Source organism: Electrophorus electricus, chromosome 21 (assembly GCF_013358815.1).
Source record: "Electrophorus electricus isolate fEleEle1 chromosome 21, fEleEle1.pri, whole genome shotgun sequence".
Taxonomy (NCBI): domain Eukaryota; kingdom Metazoa; phylum Chordata; class Actinopteri; order Gymnotiformes; family Gymnotidae; genus Electrophorus; species Electrophorus electricus.
In genome coordinates this window covers 8,071,336-8,088,108 of record NC_049555.1, presented here as the reverse complement: position 1 = coordinate 8,088,108, position 16,773 = coordinate 8,071,336, and the positions used below count along the sequence as shown (strand labels likewise).

The 16,773-nt window shown below is 44.4% G+C and overlaps 1 protein-coding gene across 4 annotated transcripts in view; it reads left to right on the top strand.

Annotated features, from left to right (window-relative positions):
* tcf12 (transcription factor 12) overlaps nucleotides 1-16,773 on the top strand; it is a 74,932-nt gene that overhangs the window by 380 nt on the left and 57,779 nt on the right. For all 4 annotated transcript variants that reach the window (XM_035520739.1, XM_035520737.1, XM_035520738.1 and 1 more), the window contains exons 2-4: nucleotides 686-778; nucleotides 1,241-1,313; nucleotides 16,386-16,462. In XM_035520739.1, coding sequence (XP_035376632.1) covers nucleotides 707-778; nucleotides 1,241-1,313; nucleotides 16,386-16,462 — 222 coding nt within the window. In that variant the 5' untranslated portion in view covers nucleotides 686-706. The remainder of the gene's footprint in view (nucleotides 1-685; nucleotides 779-1,240; nucleotides 1,314-16,385; nucleotides 16,463-16,773) is intronic.

The following is a 16,773-nucleotide window of genomic DNA, read 5'->3' as shown; positions in this document are numbered from 1 at the left end:
GCCGAATGTTTAAATCTAGACCAACGTGTTTGCAAAGTAACCACTTTCCTTTAATGTAACCAAAGTGTGGAGTCGCAAGTATTGTCCTGTTTGGTGTGGTTATGGCTTGTAGTTGCTCCATTCTACTACTATGCTTGTGAAGAATAAATTCGTGTGTTTGTTTGTTTGTTTTAAATGATGATGGACGGACATGTATATAAACGTAGGCTATCATTCGAGGGTCTCGCTGTTCTCTTTAAATCTATATAGGTGATCCCAAAAACTAATATTTCCTCTGTGAGGTAGTGAAGAAAGATATCATTTTTATTAGATATTTGTGTCATGTTTGCAACTAGTGTATTTGTTTGGAAATGGTCATCAGTAGTCGACAGTATATTCTGCCATATACAGTACTTGGGGCATTGAAAATGTGCGGCTAATGGGATCTTATTCATGATTCTGATGCCTTGTTCAATATCAGAGAAATCAAATAGGCTGCGACCTAAGACAACACAATCAATTTGTAGGCTGTTGGTGCTTAATGTTTTAAAAACATAACAGAAAGGGGAAAAGTTATGCTTAGAGTTAATTATATCCTGCAGATTGTGTTTAGTAATTGTTAAGATGCGGATGTTCATAACTGTCATTTGCATAGTCTGTAGTTGCTGGCTTAAAGCTACAGCACCAATTTGTTTCTGTTTTCCAGATTTAGTAAAAGACAGCAGTGATGAATCCTCAGCAGCGGATTGCCGCTATCGGAACGGATAAGGAGTTGAGTGACTTGCTGGATTTTAGCGCGGTAAGGTGCTGTTATTTTCTTTAGAATATAAGTGGATTATCTTGTTTATTACTAGGACTTTATTTGTCCCTAATAATTTAAAATACTAACGAGTAAAAAATGGGCTAAATGTCGTGTCCTTTACCGAGGAAACCATTGTCAAGTTTTATTAAGACTGGCTATTTACATATTCATCTAATAGCTCCGATGTTGGTGTAGATTTAAACTAGTAGGCTAAGCGTGTGAACTAAGGAGCTGGCTGTTTACAAGAGTATATGAATACTTACGATCACTAGAACTGTTTATAGTGTTTTATTGGTTAAGTAGTATCATTTTATTTTTAGTTATAACTTATAGTGGGCTTTAAATTTTATTGTCACATAGCTCATGTTTAACAGTAGTGCAATTGTCATACTTTGATGACTGAAGAACTTCACAAAATAATTTCTCTTTCTCCATCCTTCTCTGTCTCTCTCCCTTTAGATGTTTTCACCACCGGTGAGCAGTGGGAAAAACAGGCCAACTACTCTTGGAAGCAGCCAGTTCAATCCATCAGGTACTTCCTTTAAGAATTAGGTTTTTTAAATGAGAGTTTGTCTCACTCGCTCTGCTCACGTGGTGGTGCAGTGAGGTGCCTTTCAGAGTCGTTTGATTGCAGTTGGTAAAGCTAAAGGATTCCAGATGCCTCTGGAGGTGTTTTCAGATTTTAGTGAGTCGAGGTTAATGAGGAGCCATAAGGAGACTGTACAGGTTCATGTGGTGGTGGTTTGTTTTGTTTTTTTAACTTGCGGCCTACATTTTTTCCCCAGTGTAAGGCACTGCAGTCTGGAGAACACATTAGAACCTGGGTGCCTCCACCTTTGACTGCCACTGAGCACGGGTTGTAGACACACTGAAAAAGAAAACACCCTTTAGTTATGTCCTATTTGAAATTTCACAGCATGCTCTTGGTTTCATGTCAGCTTCCCTGGCATCGTCAAACACAAGCTTTTAATTAGGCTTCTTTGTATGCTTTCTTATGTCATGTTAGATTAAAAGACCCTGCCATTTTTGATCATGGTACCTGTACTAAAGTGACGTGCAGTAGTCTCAGGCTACCGGATGCTGCAGCAGCACACTGGTTGCCATCAGTTCTCAAGGCCACACCATTCTCGAATCAGAGTAAACTGGGGCTCGTTTTTTCTTGTTGAGACCTCTTTCATATTTCAAGAACAAATTCCCTACTTCCTTATTTTTTTTTAAAATAATGTCAGGTTACTCTTATTTCAATTTTTTTAATATGATTTGTAGACTGGCGCATATCCTTTCCTGTAATGCTTCATTTAGACTGAAAGGGCAGTTTTTGTTTTTGTTCCAGTACACCCCCCATGTCCCCCATCCCACCTGTCAGGTTTTAATGACAGAGGCAACCCCCTGAATGCGGTACCAAATGTTTGCAGGTGCTTTATGTTTAAGAAGGCGGTGCGGAGGGTGCAAACCCCACTCTTAGGGTAGGTAGGCTACAGTAATGCGGCTTTAAATCCATGTTTGTATGATTGTATGTTACGGTTGGGGTAAAGCTGCCACAGCATATTACATGAAAGTGAATCTCTCATCTACGCTGCATCTTTAAAAAATGCCACAGTCACGTATTATGCCTCCTCAGTGCACATTATGTAAAATGACAAAGCAAGGCGCTTGTTACTTTTTGTCAGCTATCTAAAGATCACACAGTCAGGAGATTAGTGAATAGTGAGGCAGAAGGGTCTGTAAGGAGCTTTTATGAATGTGCTGTGTGCCATGTGCGATGTGAACCATTTGTGTTCCATTTTGTGTCTGTTTAAGTGGGTAGATTAACGGCTGGTTTTTTGGGGGGAGTAGTGGGGGGGGGGGTTTGTTTGACTGCTCAGAGGTCTGAATATTTTGTGGACTTGTGTATGTACATGGCTTAATTTGTTTGTTTAGTGACTGTAATGAGAGATTGTTAGCCGTCTTATTTGTTTATTGCCTCTTCTATGTAATTAAAGTAAACTTTTCTTTGATATTCATTTGTTAATATTAGAACTTCGTTTTGAAAACTGCTTGTTTGTTTGATTTTGTTCTGTTAGTTTTTTTCTGCTGAAGAAGCAGTGTCACACTATGTAGTAATCCTGCTGCACTTAATAATTCAGGATTGCACAGAGATCATGGCCTGATCAACACATGACAAAAATGGCAGATATCATTCACTGATTTCCAAAACAGGGAAGGTTGACTTTTTTTTTTTTTTTTTTTTTTAATCATCACTTTCTTGATTGATTGAAAACATTGCACTGAGCTCGGTAAGGAAGGTGTATGCACAGAGTCAAGCTGTTCCATCACATTTCCTGTTGGGCCCAAAAGAAGTGTTTGGTGCCAACCCCATGCCCTTTCCCTCTACCTTAGGGAGAGCCAGGCTTGTGTGAGAGCACTGTGGTCTGCCAGGCCTCTGGCTCATCCACAGGTCACCGTGGCATGTCTCACCTGCATAACAACAGAGTCTCTCCTTTGTCTCCATCGACACAGTTATTCAACACATCCTGGTAGGCGTGTGTAACACTGGCACACTCGGCAGCGCAAAGATAAATGTCCTCGGCTTTACTGGAAATGGCCATTTTAAAGGCTTACCAAGAAGCAGTTAGGACAACAGTGGAATGCAGTCATAAATTTTTCCGCTTAAGACAATACTTTTGTTATACAGCTTTAGTTACACCACACTATATAGCTTCTGAATGTAATGAATGGTATCCCTTGGCAAAAGACCAAGGTGTAACCAAGGAGTGTGTAGCAGTAATAACATGGTGTTAGCTTTACCAAAAGCTCTTGAAATAGAGGTAATATAAAGTGTTGTTTGGGTGGAGATTGGCTGTATATTTAAGTTACAAATTATTTGTCATTTACCATGAAAATCCTCAGAAATAGAGGTAGTATAAAATGTTGTAGGGATTGAGTCTGACCGTATTTTCGTGAGTTAGCTACCACTTAACTTGTCAGGGGAGGTGGATGTGAGGTTTTTTTGTTTGGTTTGGTTTTTCTTGTGCATTTGATGCATGAAGGCTCCATCCATGTGTGGGCTGAGCCACTCAGTCTGTCATTGCTGCTTGAATTGTTGGTGGATTAGAAAACACTCTACTGATTAATTATTAATGAGGGCTTGAGAAGAATGGGAAATGATTAGTATTCACAATTTTATTCAGCCTGGGTATCTTTCTTTGTAAAAAAGGAAAAAAAAAAAAAAAAAAAAAAAAAAAAAAACACCACAAAAAGTCTCAGAACTCACCAAAGTGAATGGCTTGGAGTTTTAAGATAATTTTTGCGTGAAAATAAAACTGCTTTGCTGTGCAGCACAGTGAACAGAGATATAAAAGGTGACAAAACAGTACTTGAGCAAAGCTTATCATCAAAGGCTTTTCAGAGGATTTGCAATTTTGTATTTTTTGTTGTTGTTTAAAACAGCGCCTAAGTCTTTCTCATTTAAGCACGAATTCATTTCAGAATAGATTATTTCAAACATTTTCAACATCTAAAACCACCAAACTGTGGCTTTCACAGTTTCTGTTATTAAAACCAACCTGATACGTTTTTCTGGGCTCCGGAAGCCATTGTCTCCTGAGACACCCTCAGCTAGTTTCTACGCTTTGCTGATTTCATTTCTCAAAAATGGTATTGTCATGTTTAAATCCACTTAAACATTTGTGATGCAGAACTGTTCAGACTTCGATGGAGGATGCTGTACTGTACTTTGAAACCCCACTGTATCAGAGCTAGAGGTTCAACACAAAGGCACACGCAAACACATTTAGACCTAGTGTTTATAGACTTACCATCATCCCAAACTTAGCAACACTGTCTGACAGATTTGTTTGTTTTTGTTCATTTTAGTCTTTGTTGGTTTTACATTTTAAGAAGAACCCCTGTTCTCTGAAGGAGGTCTGCATATTTTTAGCTAACCTGCTGTTTGATGTGTGAACCACTGTCCCACTCAGTGCGTGTGACGCAGGGGATTCCTCAGGCTGTGTGCTTGTGTTCTGACAGGGAGATTTTGGGGAGAATGTTTGTACGTCTCATTTATGTATCACAGGTCACCAACAGACTCAGTTGTGGCAGATCTTTCTGTTGCCATAGTGATCAGTGTCCTTTGAAGTCAGGTTATTTGGCATGGCTCGTGTATCTCCTTCCTCATTTCCACAAAGGCTTTAAAAAGCTGCACAAAAGAAAGCCCCAAAAAGTTTGGCAAAATTCAAAATTTGTTGGCTTTTAAAAAAAAAAGTTTTTATTGGGTTGAATTTTGAATACTAGTTTGTACAATCAAAACAGTTTTAAACGTAGACAGACGATGTCCTATTCTCTGGTAATACCTAGACAATCTGAACGTATTGTTCCAATGTACATAGCTATACGTGAGGTTATCTTCTGATTGGGCGATGGTCCCGAGGGGTATTGGGCTGTGTTCCCAGAGACGCCGTGACCTGTCTGGTCTGGTAGCGCGGCTGGAGCTGTCACTGCAGTCTAGGGTAGAGTGGCAGGGCGCTGTTCAGGTGTGCTACAGAGGGGAGCAGTCTGGGTCCACACACACGCTCAGCTGCTTCACGATGACTTTGTCATACAGAGAGTGGGGATTTATTATGATGATATCACCTAGAGCCCCAGGCTTTGCCAGAGGAGTAAGTCATTTAAAGTATGTGGGTCATATATGGAAATGCATCCTTATTTTTGTGTTTCTGTTTTTGTGTTTACTGCATTTGTTTTATCATAAAGTTTTGTTGAGTGGCATAAAGCTCTGTTTTTCTAATGATAACACTAGTGAAATATCTCTCTGAATATTACCAGCTAATATATGATAGAGTGTTTTGTCCTTTCACTTTGAAATAGTAAAGTTGATGTAGTTGAAAATATTCTGGTATTTAATAGATTTCTAAGACCATATTTTCTCTTTATACATTTAGTGCTTTTACAGTGAAGCTGTGGTGGTGCTAGGAGTTCTATCCTTTGGGACACATGGTGGCCTTTTATTGACCTGAATCCTTCGATTCCTGCCATGCTGCCAGTGGTTAGATGACACCCTGTAGGGTCATGTGATATCAAGTCGAGCAGTGAAACGAAGAAAATTCCATCCCTGTCAGTTCTAGTGGAAAGGGGGAAAAAAAAAAACCCAGAGAAACAACCACAGGCTTCGCTGTCAGTCTGGCGAAGCGTCGAGATCGCTCATTGAGTGCCAACATGTTCCTTAACTGCTCTTAAGGTTGGATAATTATGCTCGTTTTTGCTTGATGGCTCAAACAAAGTCTAGTTCCGCCATGCTTGGTGAGCCATCAGAGCAATTTCATGCGGGGGGGGCCATTGGGGGTGATGGGCAGACGTTAAACGCGCATTTCCTTCCCTGCGCTGCGTGGAATCCATGGCACACGCATCCTCCAGCGCCGGTGTCTCGGCACGAATCGACGCCGCAGTTCCGCGGATGCTGTGAAGCTCAGCGCCACATGGAGTGGGGTTCAGTTTTTGTTTGTTTGTTTTAACGACGCCATCGTGCCTTCTTGCTTGCCAGGCTGCCTTCCGCAGATGTGAGCTTCCCTGCATTAACTAATATAATAGCCTATTTATGGGCCCTTCCGAATGAAGTCTTTGCTCTTCAAGACCGTCGCAGTCAGAGAGACGCGGGTCCGTGAAAAAGCAACGATTGCTGATTTTTTATATATATATATATATATATATATATAATTTTTATTTATTTATGTATTTTCTGTCTGGCCGTGAGTTTCCCAAACAAGTTTTGAAAACCATTTGAATTGCTAATACTGGTCTGAGGCTGAGGGATGTGCACAGGCCAGATCATCTTGCTTTTCGAGAGATGGACCGTCCACCACATTCCAATTTCATTACATGTCTGACCCATAAGTCCCTCTGTATGTGGAAACAAGATTAAGGTCTTGTGAGCTTAAATCATAGCTCAGAATTGAATTTGAGAGTGCTGGCCGGGGAATAGGCCCCGAAACATTTGTCAGGCACATCCGTAAAAGCTCTCCAACTGACCCATATCTGATGCACACGAACTAATACGAGCCGCGTTGTTAAAGATGGGTTTTATTGCTTTTTATTTCTATTTGTCTCTATAAATTACATGTAGTGCTCCTGAATGAAGCCCCAGGTCAGAGGTCAGGACTGGGAGTGTATATTTTCTGGCTGAGGTCAGTCCCTGACACATGCCTCTCCTCCCACATACTCCCCCTTCCCCAGCCCCATGTGGGAGATGAAGTTATTGTGATATGAGGCCACGGTCACTGCACACGTGTGTGCAACTCACCGTTAACTAAGACACAGAGCGAGACAATGATGTTTGATGGCTTACTCAGCTCTGCCTACTAATTCCAGCTCTTCCCCCTTAGGGCTGCTTGAAGTCAGCAAAGGCTGTCTGCTTCTAACGATCATAGAGCCTGCAGACAGGTCCCTGGAACGGGCCCCAGAGCGGGCCATACAGCCTTGGCTGAGGGGCGGCTGACACCCACTGGGAATAAGATGAGCGGAGTGGAGGAATAATGTCCCCTTTTGATCTCTCAGTCCCCTCGCGGGCAGCGGGGTGCAGGCGAGAGGACTCGAGGGGAGACCCGGACGGAAGACCCAGAAAGGAGGAGGAATAGCCCCCATTTTGGCGTGCAGCTGATTAGCCTGCTCATTACCCTTCACACCTTTAAAAAGGAAGTTCCAGGATGTCCTTTTGCAATGAAAAAGTCATATAAAAGAAGATGAAGTTTGTTTCTTTCTTTTCTTTTTTATTTATGGCTGTCATGGCTTGCGACTGCTCGAGGCTAGTCTTTCCTCCCACTGGGAACATTGTGATGCGCAGGCCTGACTTGACCACCTGACGGCGGGCTGTGCCCGCACCTGTGCACGCCTGTGTCAGACTTGGACGTCTGTGAAGTCACGCGTGGCTGCTGGCCTCACAGATGTGCGGGTGCCACGCTTACCCTCCGGGTTGCAGGGAGGTTTTGTTAAGCTTGGTTTGTTAAGCCCCTTCCTCCCATGAAAAGGTAGAAAGGGTTCTGGAGGGCCCGAGATTAAGATGGCGTGCAGTGCAGACCGGCACTCGGCCAATCAGCGCCGTGCGTCAGGGGTTTAGGAAGATGCTGGAGGTGATGGTGCATCTCTCTCTTTCTCTCTCACACGTGCGCGCGAACACACACACACACACGCATACGCACGCACGCAGTCCTCGGGCACCACAACTGGGACTGTGAGCTTGCGAGCCTGCATATGAGTGTGGAGTAGAGCGTGACTTGAAGCCTTATACTTCTATCTGGATTTTCATTTTAGATCCAGGCAGAGCTGATGTGGGAAAGCTGTTGTGGTGGCAGCCCTAATATGCGGGCAGAGGCCGGCTCGGGCTCTCCTGGACGCCGCATTTGCACTTCAGTTGCTCTGGTGTTTTTAGGTCCTGGATCCGAAAAACAAACCCCCTCCCTTCCTTTGCAGCAGCGAAAAATACCAATCAAACTGAAGTCCAACCTCTTCTCTTGAAAATGGCTTGAGGATTTCTGTGTAGCACTGATTTGTTCCTGGTTTTAATTTGGCTTTTGAAGGATGATTTTTAGACTCTGCCTAAAGACTTTGTAAAGCTTTCAAGTTTGAATATGCACAGCCTCATACTTGTTTGTTACCATGGTAATTATTGTAATAAGCCCAGGGATTTTTCCCTTCTTTCTGTCTTCATTACTTGGATTAAGACATACCGTAGGTGCACACCATGTATACTAATATGCTGTCCAAATTATTTAGTATCTGTGCTTTACGCTTTTTCAGTTTATGATTTTTTTTTAAAAAAAAACAAAACAAAAATAAATCATGAGAAAGCATTGCTAAATTTCAAGCTCCATCTCTGCTAACCTCTCCCAGTGATGGTATAGACAGGGTAAGACTATGGAGTGTGTTTCTGATGGAAATCCGTGGCATTTTCCACAGCACTTCTTGTTTCGCGCTAAAGCCTCTGTGTGTTTTCCCGTGCGCAGGGCCACAGAGAGTTAATCAATATGAAGCTAGACTGTGTTATTCAGCCTGTGTCATCTTGGCTCCTCTCTCCCTCTGACAGATGGGATCTCTGAGGGTAGTGGTCATCAGCTCTGATTGGCTATCAGTCAGTTTACTGCGTCATTAATACTCGCCGTCCTTTCCCTCTGCCGCCCTCCATTGGCTGCGGAACGTTTTCATCCCACTGTTCCATCATCCACTGCCCCATCTCAGTGATATGAAGAAGAAACGATGGTGGGCGGCGGTTCTGTGTGTGTGTGTGTGTGTGTGTGTGTGTTGGGGGTGGGGGGGTCTTCAGGCTGCTGCCACCCCGCTCGGCAGTGCTGTCTGTTAGGCTTGGCTGTGGTGCGATTGCCTACCCCGCCAACCCCCTCGCCAGGTCCAGCTCCTCCAGCATGGGGTGCGGCGGGAGGTGTGAGGACGATGGCGTGTGAGGAGCCCTTGGTGTCAGCTCAGTGCGCTCCACCTTGCCAGGCCAAGAGGGTTTCGGTGTCGACGCTGAAGACGGCCCCGCTGTTGGAAACGATCACGGCTCTGCACCGTGTGCCTGCATATGTGCGTAAACACACAAGTGTGCATGCGCATACAAGCACCCGTGCACGCGCACGTGTGCAGTGTGCGAGCCACGCGCCAGGTGAGAGATGGAGGGCCACGAAAGTGTGACGCGTGCGCTCGTGTGCGTGCGTGCGTGCGTGCGTGCGTGCAAGCGGGCGTGGAAGCGGAGCAGTCATAAGACGCAGCTCTGATTAAAGCCCACTAATGAGAGCAGCTCAATAAAAATAAATCCCCCTGATGCAATAAACGCCGCCTTGATTGCAAGCACCCAGGGGTGTGATAGCGTAATCCCTTTGTGTGCAGCACGGCGAATGCACACAAGGTTTGGTGCGTGTCGCATGCAAACGGAGATGCGTCCCTGGCTATTTGCATGCTCGTCTGATGAAGTCATGGGACGCATTGATTATTCTGAGCTCGCCATGTGCTCTCTTTCAGTTGAAGACACACCAGGGTTTTGATTCGCGATCGGATCCATGCACTCTGGTTGACACTGCACCCTTGGCTGCGCTGAATTTAATTACGCTGTCTGAGAAAGGCGAAAGCTCTTGAGTTTTTTTTCTTCTAAGACACCCCCCCCCACACCCCCCATTTTTACAAGGGAGATAAATTTCTCTTCCATTCGGGCTCAGGCACCTCCACTTCTCAGACGGAGCCCCGACCCCGCCCTAATCCCCCCCATCCCCGGTAAGCGAACGTGAGCATATGGTGCAAACGCAGCACAGGAAGGAAGTGTGGAAATTGCAGGGAATGAGAGTTGGGATTAATGCGTCTGAACTGGGCATGGCCAGACAAATACAGCAGAACTACTCTGCCTGGACCCCTTAGAGGGCCCCTCAATGTGCTCCCTGAAACCTGGGGGGGGGGGGGGGGTGAGATGGGTAAAGAAACTTTTAAACCTCCACCATTTTTATTTCAAAGATGCTGCATTATTCGCTCGAGGGCTCTTTATTGACGGAGAATTTAAAGGGTCATGTGTTGTGCGCTCAGCAGGAATGCTGGTTAAAATGAGGTGACTGCGCGCCAGCGTTGAGTCTCACTCTCGCTCTCTCCTGCTCTGTTTTACACACCCACAATGTGTACTTTACCTACACCAAAAAAAAAAAAAAGGTTTTGTTTTTGTGATTTCTGTACTCATAATGCATTGTTTATTTTCCATATCTGCTAAGAGAAGTGCGAGCTAGCACCTCATGTCTGTGACTCAGTTTGTCCAGGGTGCTGCCTGATATGGGTGCTACTGCTGAAAGGCCATGAAATGCAAATAAAGCAAAAGGAATCTAATTCTCGTTCTCGCCTCAGCAGTGCCTGCTTCAGGTGTTAACAGGTCACACCACGCAAGATTAGAAGCTTTGTGCAGTTGTTCATACACAGCATTAATGAGAATCACCTTTATTCAAATCTGTGACTGGTTGATTGCGAAAGTTAATTATATTGCTGTTTCATCGATGAGTACTGATGCACTGCTAGTGTGTGTGTGTGTGTGTGTGTGTGTGAGAGTGAGCACGGGTACATTTGCCAGTCTCATAACACTCGCTGAAGCATTGAAAAGACACGTACTGTAGGTGTGCAGTGTCTGGGTCAATCTACTGAAAACACTAATCGGAGGGAATCGCAGTCAGTAAGTATAGTCAGAATATTTGCGAACTCGTTCTCACTGTAGTCACAAACACACAGTCCTAATGTGCAGTGCATACAATTCTGGGATATGGAATATTCAGAAATCCACCAGCCATTTTAGTCACAGCTGAAGGAACTCATTACTTGAGTAGCTAGCTTTTTGGAAGCTAACTGCCTGAAATAGTTTCCTCTTTTGCATATATTAAAATTAGCCCTGCATCTCCATATCCGCCCTGCTTTCAGACATTTCTCTCTTCTTCTCCTTTTCTTTTCTTTTTTATACACAAGTGTATTTTTCCACCTCCGTAGTCAGTGACAGCAGTGTGTGTGCGTGCGCGCTTATGTTTGACACATGTATGAGAAAGGAGCGCTTGCGTGTGCGTGCGTGCGTGTGCGTGTGTGTGCGTGCTTGCGTGTGCGTGTGTGTGTGTGTAGCGCAGCGGGGTCTTGTGTGCCTCAGTGAGAGTGACAGACAGTGTTGCGTGGCTGGCTGCGGGTTGGCAGACAGCAGGCTGTCCTGAAGAAGGCGACGCTGTAGTCCTGACAAACTCACCCACCACTGCCAGCACTCTCACCTACAGGCTGCATCTCCTTCACCCTCCACTTCAGATACAGCGCTTCCGCTCTCAATCCCTGACATGTGTATTAATGCAGTATACAGCTTTCAGTTTTTCCGTTTTTCATCATTTTAAAATGTAACATTAACCAGCCAAGTTATTTGCAATTTTATTATTTAGTTATTAGTTATTTTTTAGTTAGTAATTTCAACATTGTTGTTGTTGTTGTTTTTCTCAGGCCACCAAGCACGTAACGCAGCATTTGTACGTTGCTAACGGGCTAATGTTGTCCGAGGCTCAGTTAGCATTGAGAGCTGGGCTTCTCGCTCCCTCACACACACACCAGTTTAGTATGGGGCTTCTATTCCTTCTCCTGCCTTCCACTGAGGCAGAACAGAGGGGGAAAAACGGTGTTTCCTCTGCCACGGTCTGCCACGAATTCCACCAGCAATGCCCATCCGGCCTGCCAGTGCATCCATCTCCGTGGCGATTAGGCAAGCAGCAGATTCCATCCTCAAATGCCTTGCACCCCACACTTTGTGATGTCACGTCAAGCGTGTGTGCTCTTCACCGTAGTGTCTGGCTGTGGGCTAAGCCAGGACTGCATCATTTTTTCTTGTCTTTTTTTTTTTTTTTTTTCCCATGGGTGAACTGGGGGTGGCTGGTGCTTTTAAGAGTAATAGGGGGTCCTTGATCAAAGCAGGGCTGTGTGTGTGTGTGTGTGTGTGTGTGTGTGTGTGTGTGTGTGTGTGTGTGTGTGTGTGTGTGTGTGTGTGAGAGTGTGAGCCCGTGCATGTGTGTAGACACGTTCGACAATTAAACTCCAGAAGAGTGACGTCCTCTGCCAAGGAAAATATTTGCTTTCCAGTCAAGGTCGTGTTCTCATAGCATTCTGGCATGAGGTGGTGAGGACATCACGCATTTCCTTCTTTCCAGTAGGCTGGCTGGGATTTCGCTCGTCGTCTGGAGCAGCCAGCGCCCTCACTCGGGCATCTTTCCCTGCCCAACCTGGGGGCTGTGGACCTGTCACATGACCTGGCTGGCCCGGAATGCCCTGCAGTGCCCGGTTTAACGGCGAGGCCCGAGAAGGAGAAAATTTGCACAATGGAAGCTGGCTGGGAATTGTGGAATTTCTTATTTTTATGTGGACATTAGGACAGGCTTTATTTTAAGATAACTTAATCTGTATTCCAGCTGTTGGAGTCTTTTTTTATAACTTTCTAAGGATCAATGTGGCAGTGCTGATACTGTTAACCTACATTTTTGTCTCTTTGGCTGTGCAGTCACAACAGTCATAAATCAAACTATCATTCAAACCACTTTGCTATTTAAATAGAAATATTGCAGTGAAGTCTCGACTATTACTGAGAAATTCCAAACAGGACAGTAAAAAAGTTCAGTCATGGCAGCCAGACACTAAAATAGGAAAGACAAAGATTTGCACATGAGGCAGCACCCGTGCCAAGTTAAATGCATATTTAAATCCTCCTCTCAACAGACATTGCATGTAAATGAACACTCTTTGGCACCGGGCGAGAGCACAAAATCCACAGCACTTGGGTAGGGGCGTTTATGCGTGCATAATTTGCATTTATTTTGAAGCAAATTTTCATAATTAAGTGTGACAAAAAATGTGCCTTTGAAATAATTATAAAGATGAGCTATATGATATACACACGGCTGCATTTGGCTAGCAGTGGGGGGTTTATGGGAGCGGTGTGCTCAGTGCTGAGCGGAGGCGGTGCTTGGTTAGTGGGCCTGGGACCAGCTAATGTGGGAGCAGCCTCTATCAGTGTGGAGCAGAGCTGGGTAGGAGCACTGGCTTCAGAATCTGGGGACAGACAGCAGATGCTTTTACAATAGCGACTTACAATAGTGCTTTGCTGTGTATTAGCAGGTAGAGGTAGAGGCACAGGCCACGTGTTGAGGTACTTGGGAAGGGGTGGGCAGTGGGACTTTTGGTTAATGTATTTTAATTTATTGTTAGATTCGATTCAATGTATACTTTTTCAAAAATCAGAATGGAGAAGTGAGTGTTGTGGTGTAAGGTATAAGTTCAACAGAGAGGAGAGAGAGAGGACAGTGTCTACATCAGTGCTGGTGGAAAAAGCTTTAATATTTGGACAAAAATAACCCTGTTTCCTTTTCTACAAACAAAATAGCAAGTTTTGGACTCTAGTGTAAAAAGACAATGAGTTCTGAGTTCAAACATTAAGGTGTTTTGAGATCAAGTCATGTTATATTGAAAATCATGTTTCAGGTTAAAAAAAGACAATTGCCTTATTAAATGTAAATGTACATGTTCTATAGTCCAGCCCTAGTTGCAGGTATGGATAAAATAATAATAATGTGGTGATATTGCTTAAAATTAAGAAACACATGAAACACGCTGGTGATCTTAATGTAACATGATGAAAGACTGACCTTCATTATTTTAGTTCAAATCATTTACATTTGTAGGACCACGTCAGCACTTTAGTCGCCGCTGAGTACTCAGGACTGAGGTTAGTCATCACGCTTGTTAGACATCTGGCATAACATAGTCACCAATATCACAATGACAATTACAAATTATATCTCACAGCGTGAGCGTCAGTTACGGGACAAAGTACTGAGCAGGGACTGATAGGCCTGCATGTGTCCACCGGCGCAGTCGTAACGTTTCACAGGGATCCTGGGGAAAATTGTGGCTATAACCGTGATTTAATGGCCACAGAGACTCTCCGTAGGACAGGTTTAAGTATAGTTAAGCCTCTGTTCAGGTGTAAGATGTAAATTATAAGTTAGTAGTTTGGAAAATGGGACTGACCTTGGTGTCTGGAGCCTGCTGACAAGTCCTCTGTGATTTGGTTCATGGATAACTTGAGCTGCTGACTCATAACAGAACAAACATGGAAAGGGGAAGCCCCCCCCCCCCCCCCCCAAAAAAAAAACCTCTCTCAGTCATCACCCTTCAACACTTGTGTGTTGGTTTGAAATCTATGTAGCACATGTTTATTTAATACTTTTAACAGGGATAAGAGTAATGGACAGCGCCGTAAAGACATCATGGCCAAGAATTCCTGAGGGCACCTCTGAGAAGGACTTCCCTGTGAGGTCATTTCCTCTGCTGGAATACAGAACATATGTCCCTTCTTTTGACACGTTCCAGTGCTGCGTGTGGATCCGCGACCCAGCCCAGTCTGTTCTCTGCCAGACTGTCTCTTTCACCCCCCTGTTTCTGACGGCTACTTAGTGGTCACTTGCTGACGAACCATGCAGACAAAGCCCATTCCACCATCTCCACTCTGTGTCGTGTGCCTGACCTTTTTCTTAACCAGAGGGTCACCTGCAGTGTGCTGCTGCTGTGAAGTGCAGAGTGTCAGCGAGGGCCAGGGGAAAATGCCTGCCTTGGCCCAGCCTGAATGTGCTGATATTCTCTGTGCAGGAGTGCCACACAGACCACTTGGCCTGTGAATTCTTTGGCATTAGACCAGTCTTTGCCTACACACTCTGTGTTGCAGGCCTTAAGAGGAAAGAAAAGTGGCAAATCTCTCTCGCTCTCTCACTGTCTGTCTCTCTCTCTCACACACACACACACACACACACACACACACACACACACACACACGCAAACGCTCTCATCCTCTCCTGCTCTTTCTCTCTTGTTCTTGCTTGCACTCTGTCTCTCACTTGCCCTCTCTATTCCTCTCTCTCTCCCTTCCTCTCTCTGTCACCCTCTTTCTGTTGTTTGTTTTCCGTATGCAAATGTCAAGCTCATATTCGCTGTGTAGAATGTGGCCTGCCCAACCATGCAGTGAAAGGCTGTTTACAGCCAGTAAGGCTTTGCATATTTTTAGGAAAATGTTAACATTGTATCTATGACACTTTTATCAATTCTGTAATCTTTTCTGTGTTCGTGTGGGCACCACATTCTACACAATGGGTTTACTTCTCTTTCTTATGAGTGTCATAACAGAATCAAATGAAAAGTATTGTGCTCTGTTGAAATTACTGAGGTAGATTATCAATAACTTTGAGAGATATTGATATTTTTCTCTATTGCAATTTTGCGGATTGTACATGAGTCTGTGGAATGGAATGTTGTTACCTGCGAAACAATATTGGCTCAAACAGCAGAAAGACCCAAGGATTCATATAGCTTTTCAACAGCATCCACAAAATGCAATTTTGAGAGAACTAGATATTGTATTTGCTCGTCACATACCAGATGTTGAATTTATTCCATTGTCAGCTCTTATTATTTATTTATTTATTTATTTATTTATTGTAAACACACCCGCACCACAACCCCCATGTGTGTGTTTTTCAGCGGCTGTCTCTGAGAGCCGGGAGGCACCGTAAAATATGAGCTTCATCAGGTCTCAGTGCTGAGCTGTTTTGAGGAGGCGGAGCGATCCATCACGGGCAGACGGGAGAGGGGCGCGGGCCACGGCGGGTGTTGGCGCACGCGGGGCTAGCCACGCCGCCTCCCAAACGTGATTTATGTAAAGCAAAACAAACGGCGCGCCACAAACTGGCACGCCGGCACACGCGTGGCCCCTGCTCTTGCGTGGAAGCAGAATGGATCGGTCAGAGCACCCCTCTGCTTCCTCCTCCCTCCCTCCTGCTGGGAGAAAGGGGAGGGGCAGCGCCCGCGTGCTCTTCTGTGTCATCTCAGGACGCTGGCGACGCTGGCGATCGCGCACTTTTGTTTGTCGTTTTTAAGAAATGTTTAAAAGTAAACTTTTTTTTTTTTTTTTTACTTTAACCTTTTGAATATCTGCCATTGAATAATAGCCATTATCTGTCTTTGTTTCTGCCTCTTTATGTTTGGGGTGTGTGTGCGTGCGTGTGTGTGTTTTAGGCGCGGGGCTAATGGAGATGTGTCTCTGATCTGTTGGCAGGTATAGATGAGAGGACCACCGAGACATCCTGGGCCCCAGGTGGTCAGGCCAGCCCTTCCTATGACGAGTCCTCTAGGGTAAGACTGATCTCCCCTCCTCTCTCAATCCCTCTCTCATTCTCTCCTTCTTGCTTCCTCTTTGCTTCCTCCCTGCTGTTCTATCCTTTCACTTTCTCTCTCTTATGACACTGGCATGTTTTGGTCAAAACTGCACTCGAAGCAATTACATTTGCAGTAACAGTTGCATTCATTAAATTGCAGTATTTTTTAGCATCATTTGTGAATAGTGCAGTTGGGTTTAAATGGAATGTATACTAAATATTTCATGTTAAGTATATTGAAAATTGTGTTAATCAAATATTTGTAACTGCTAAAAATGTCTAATGAAA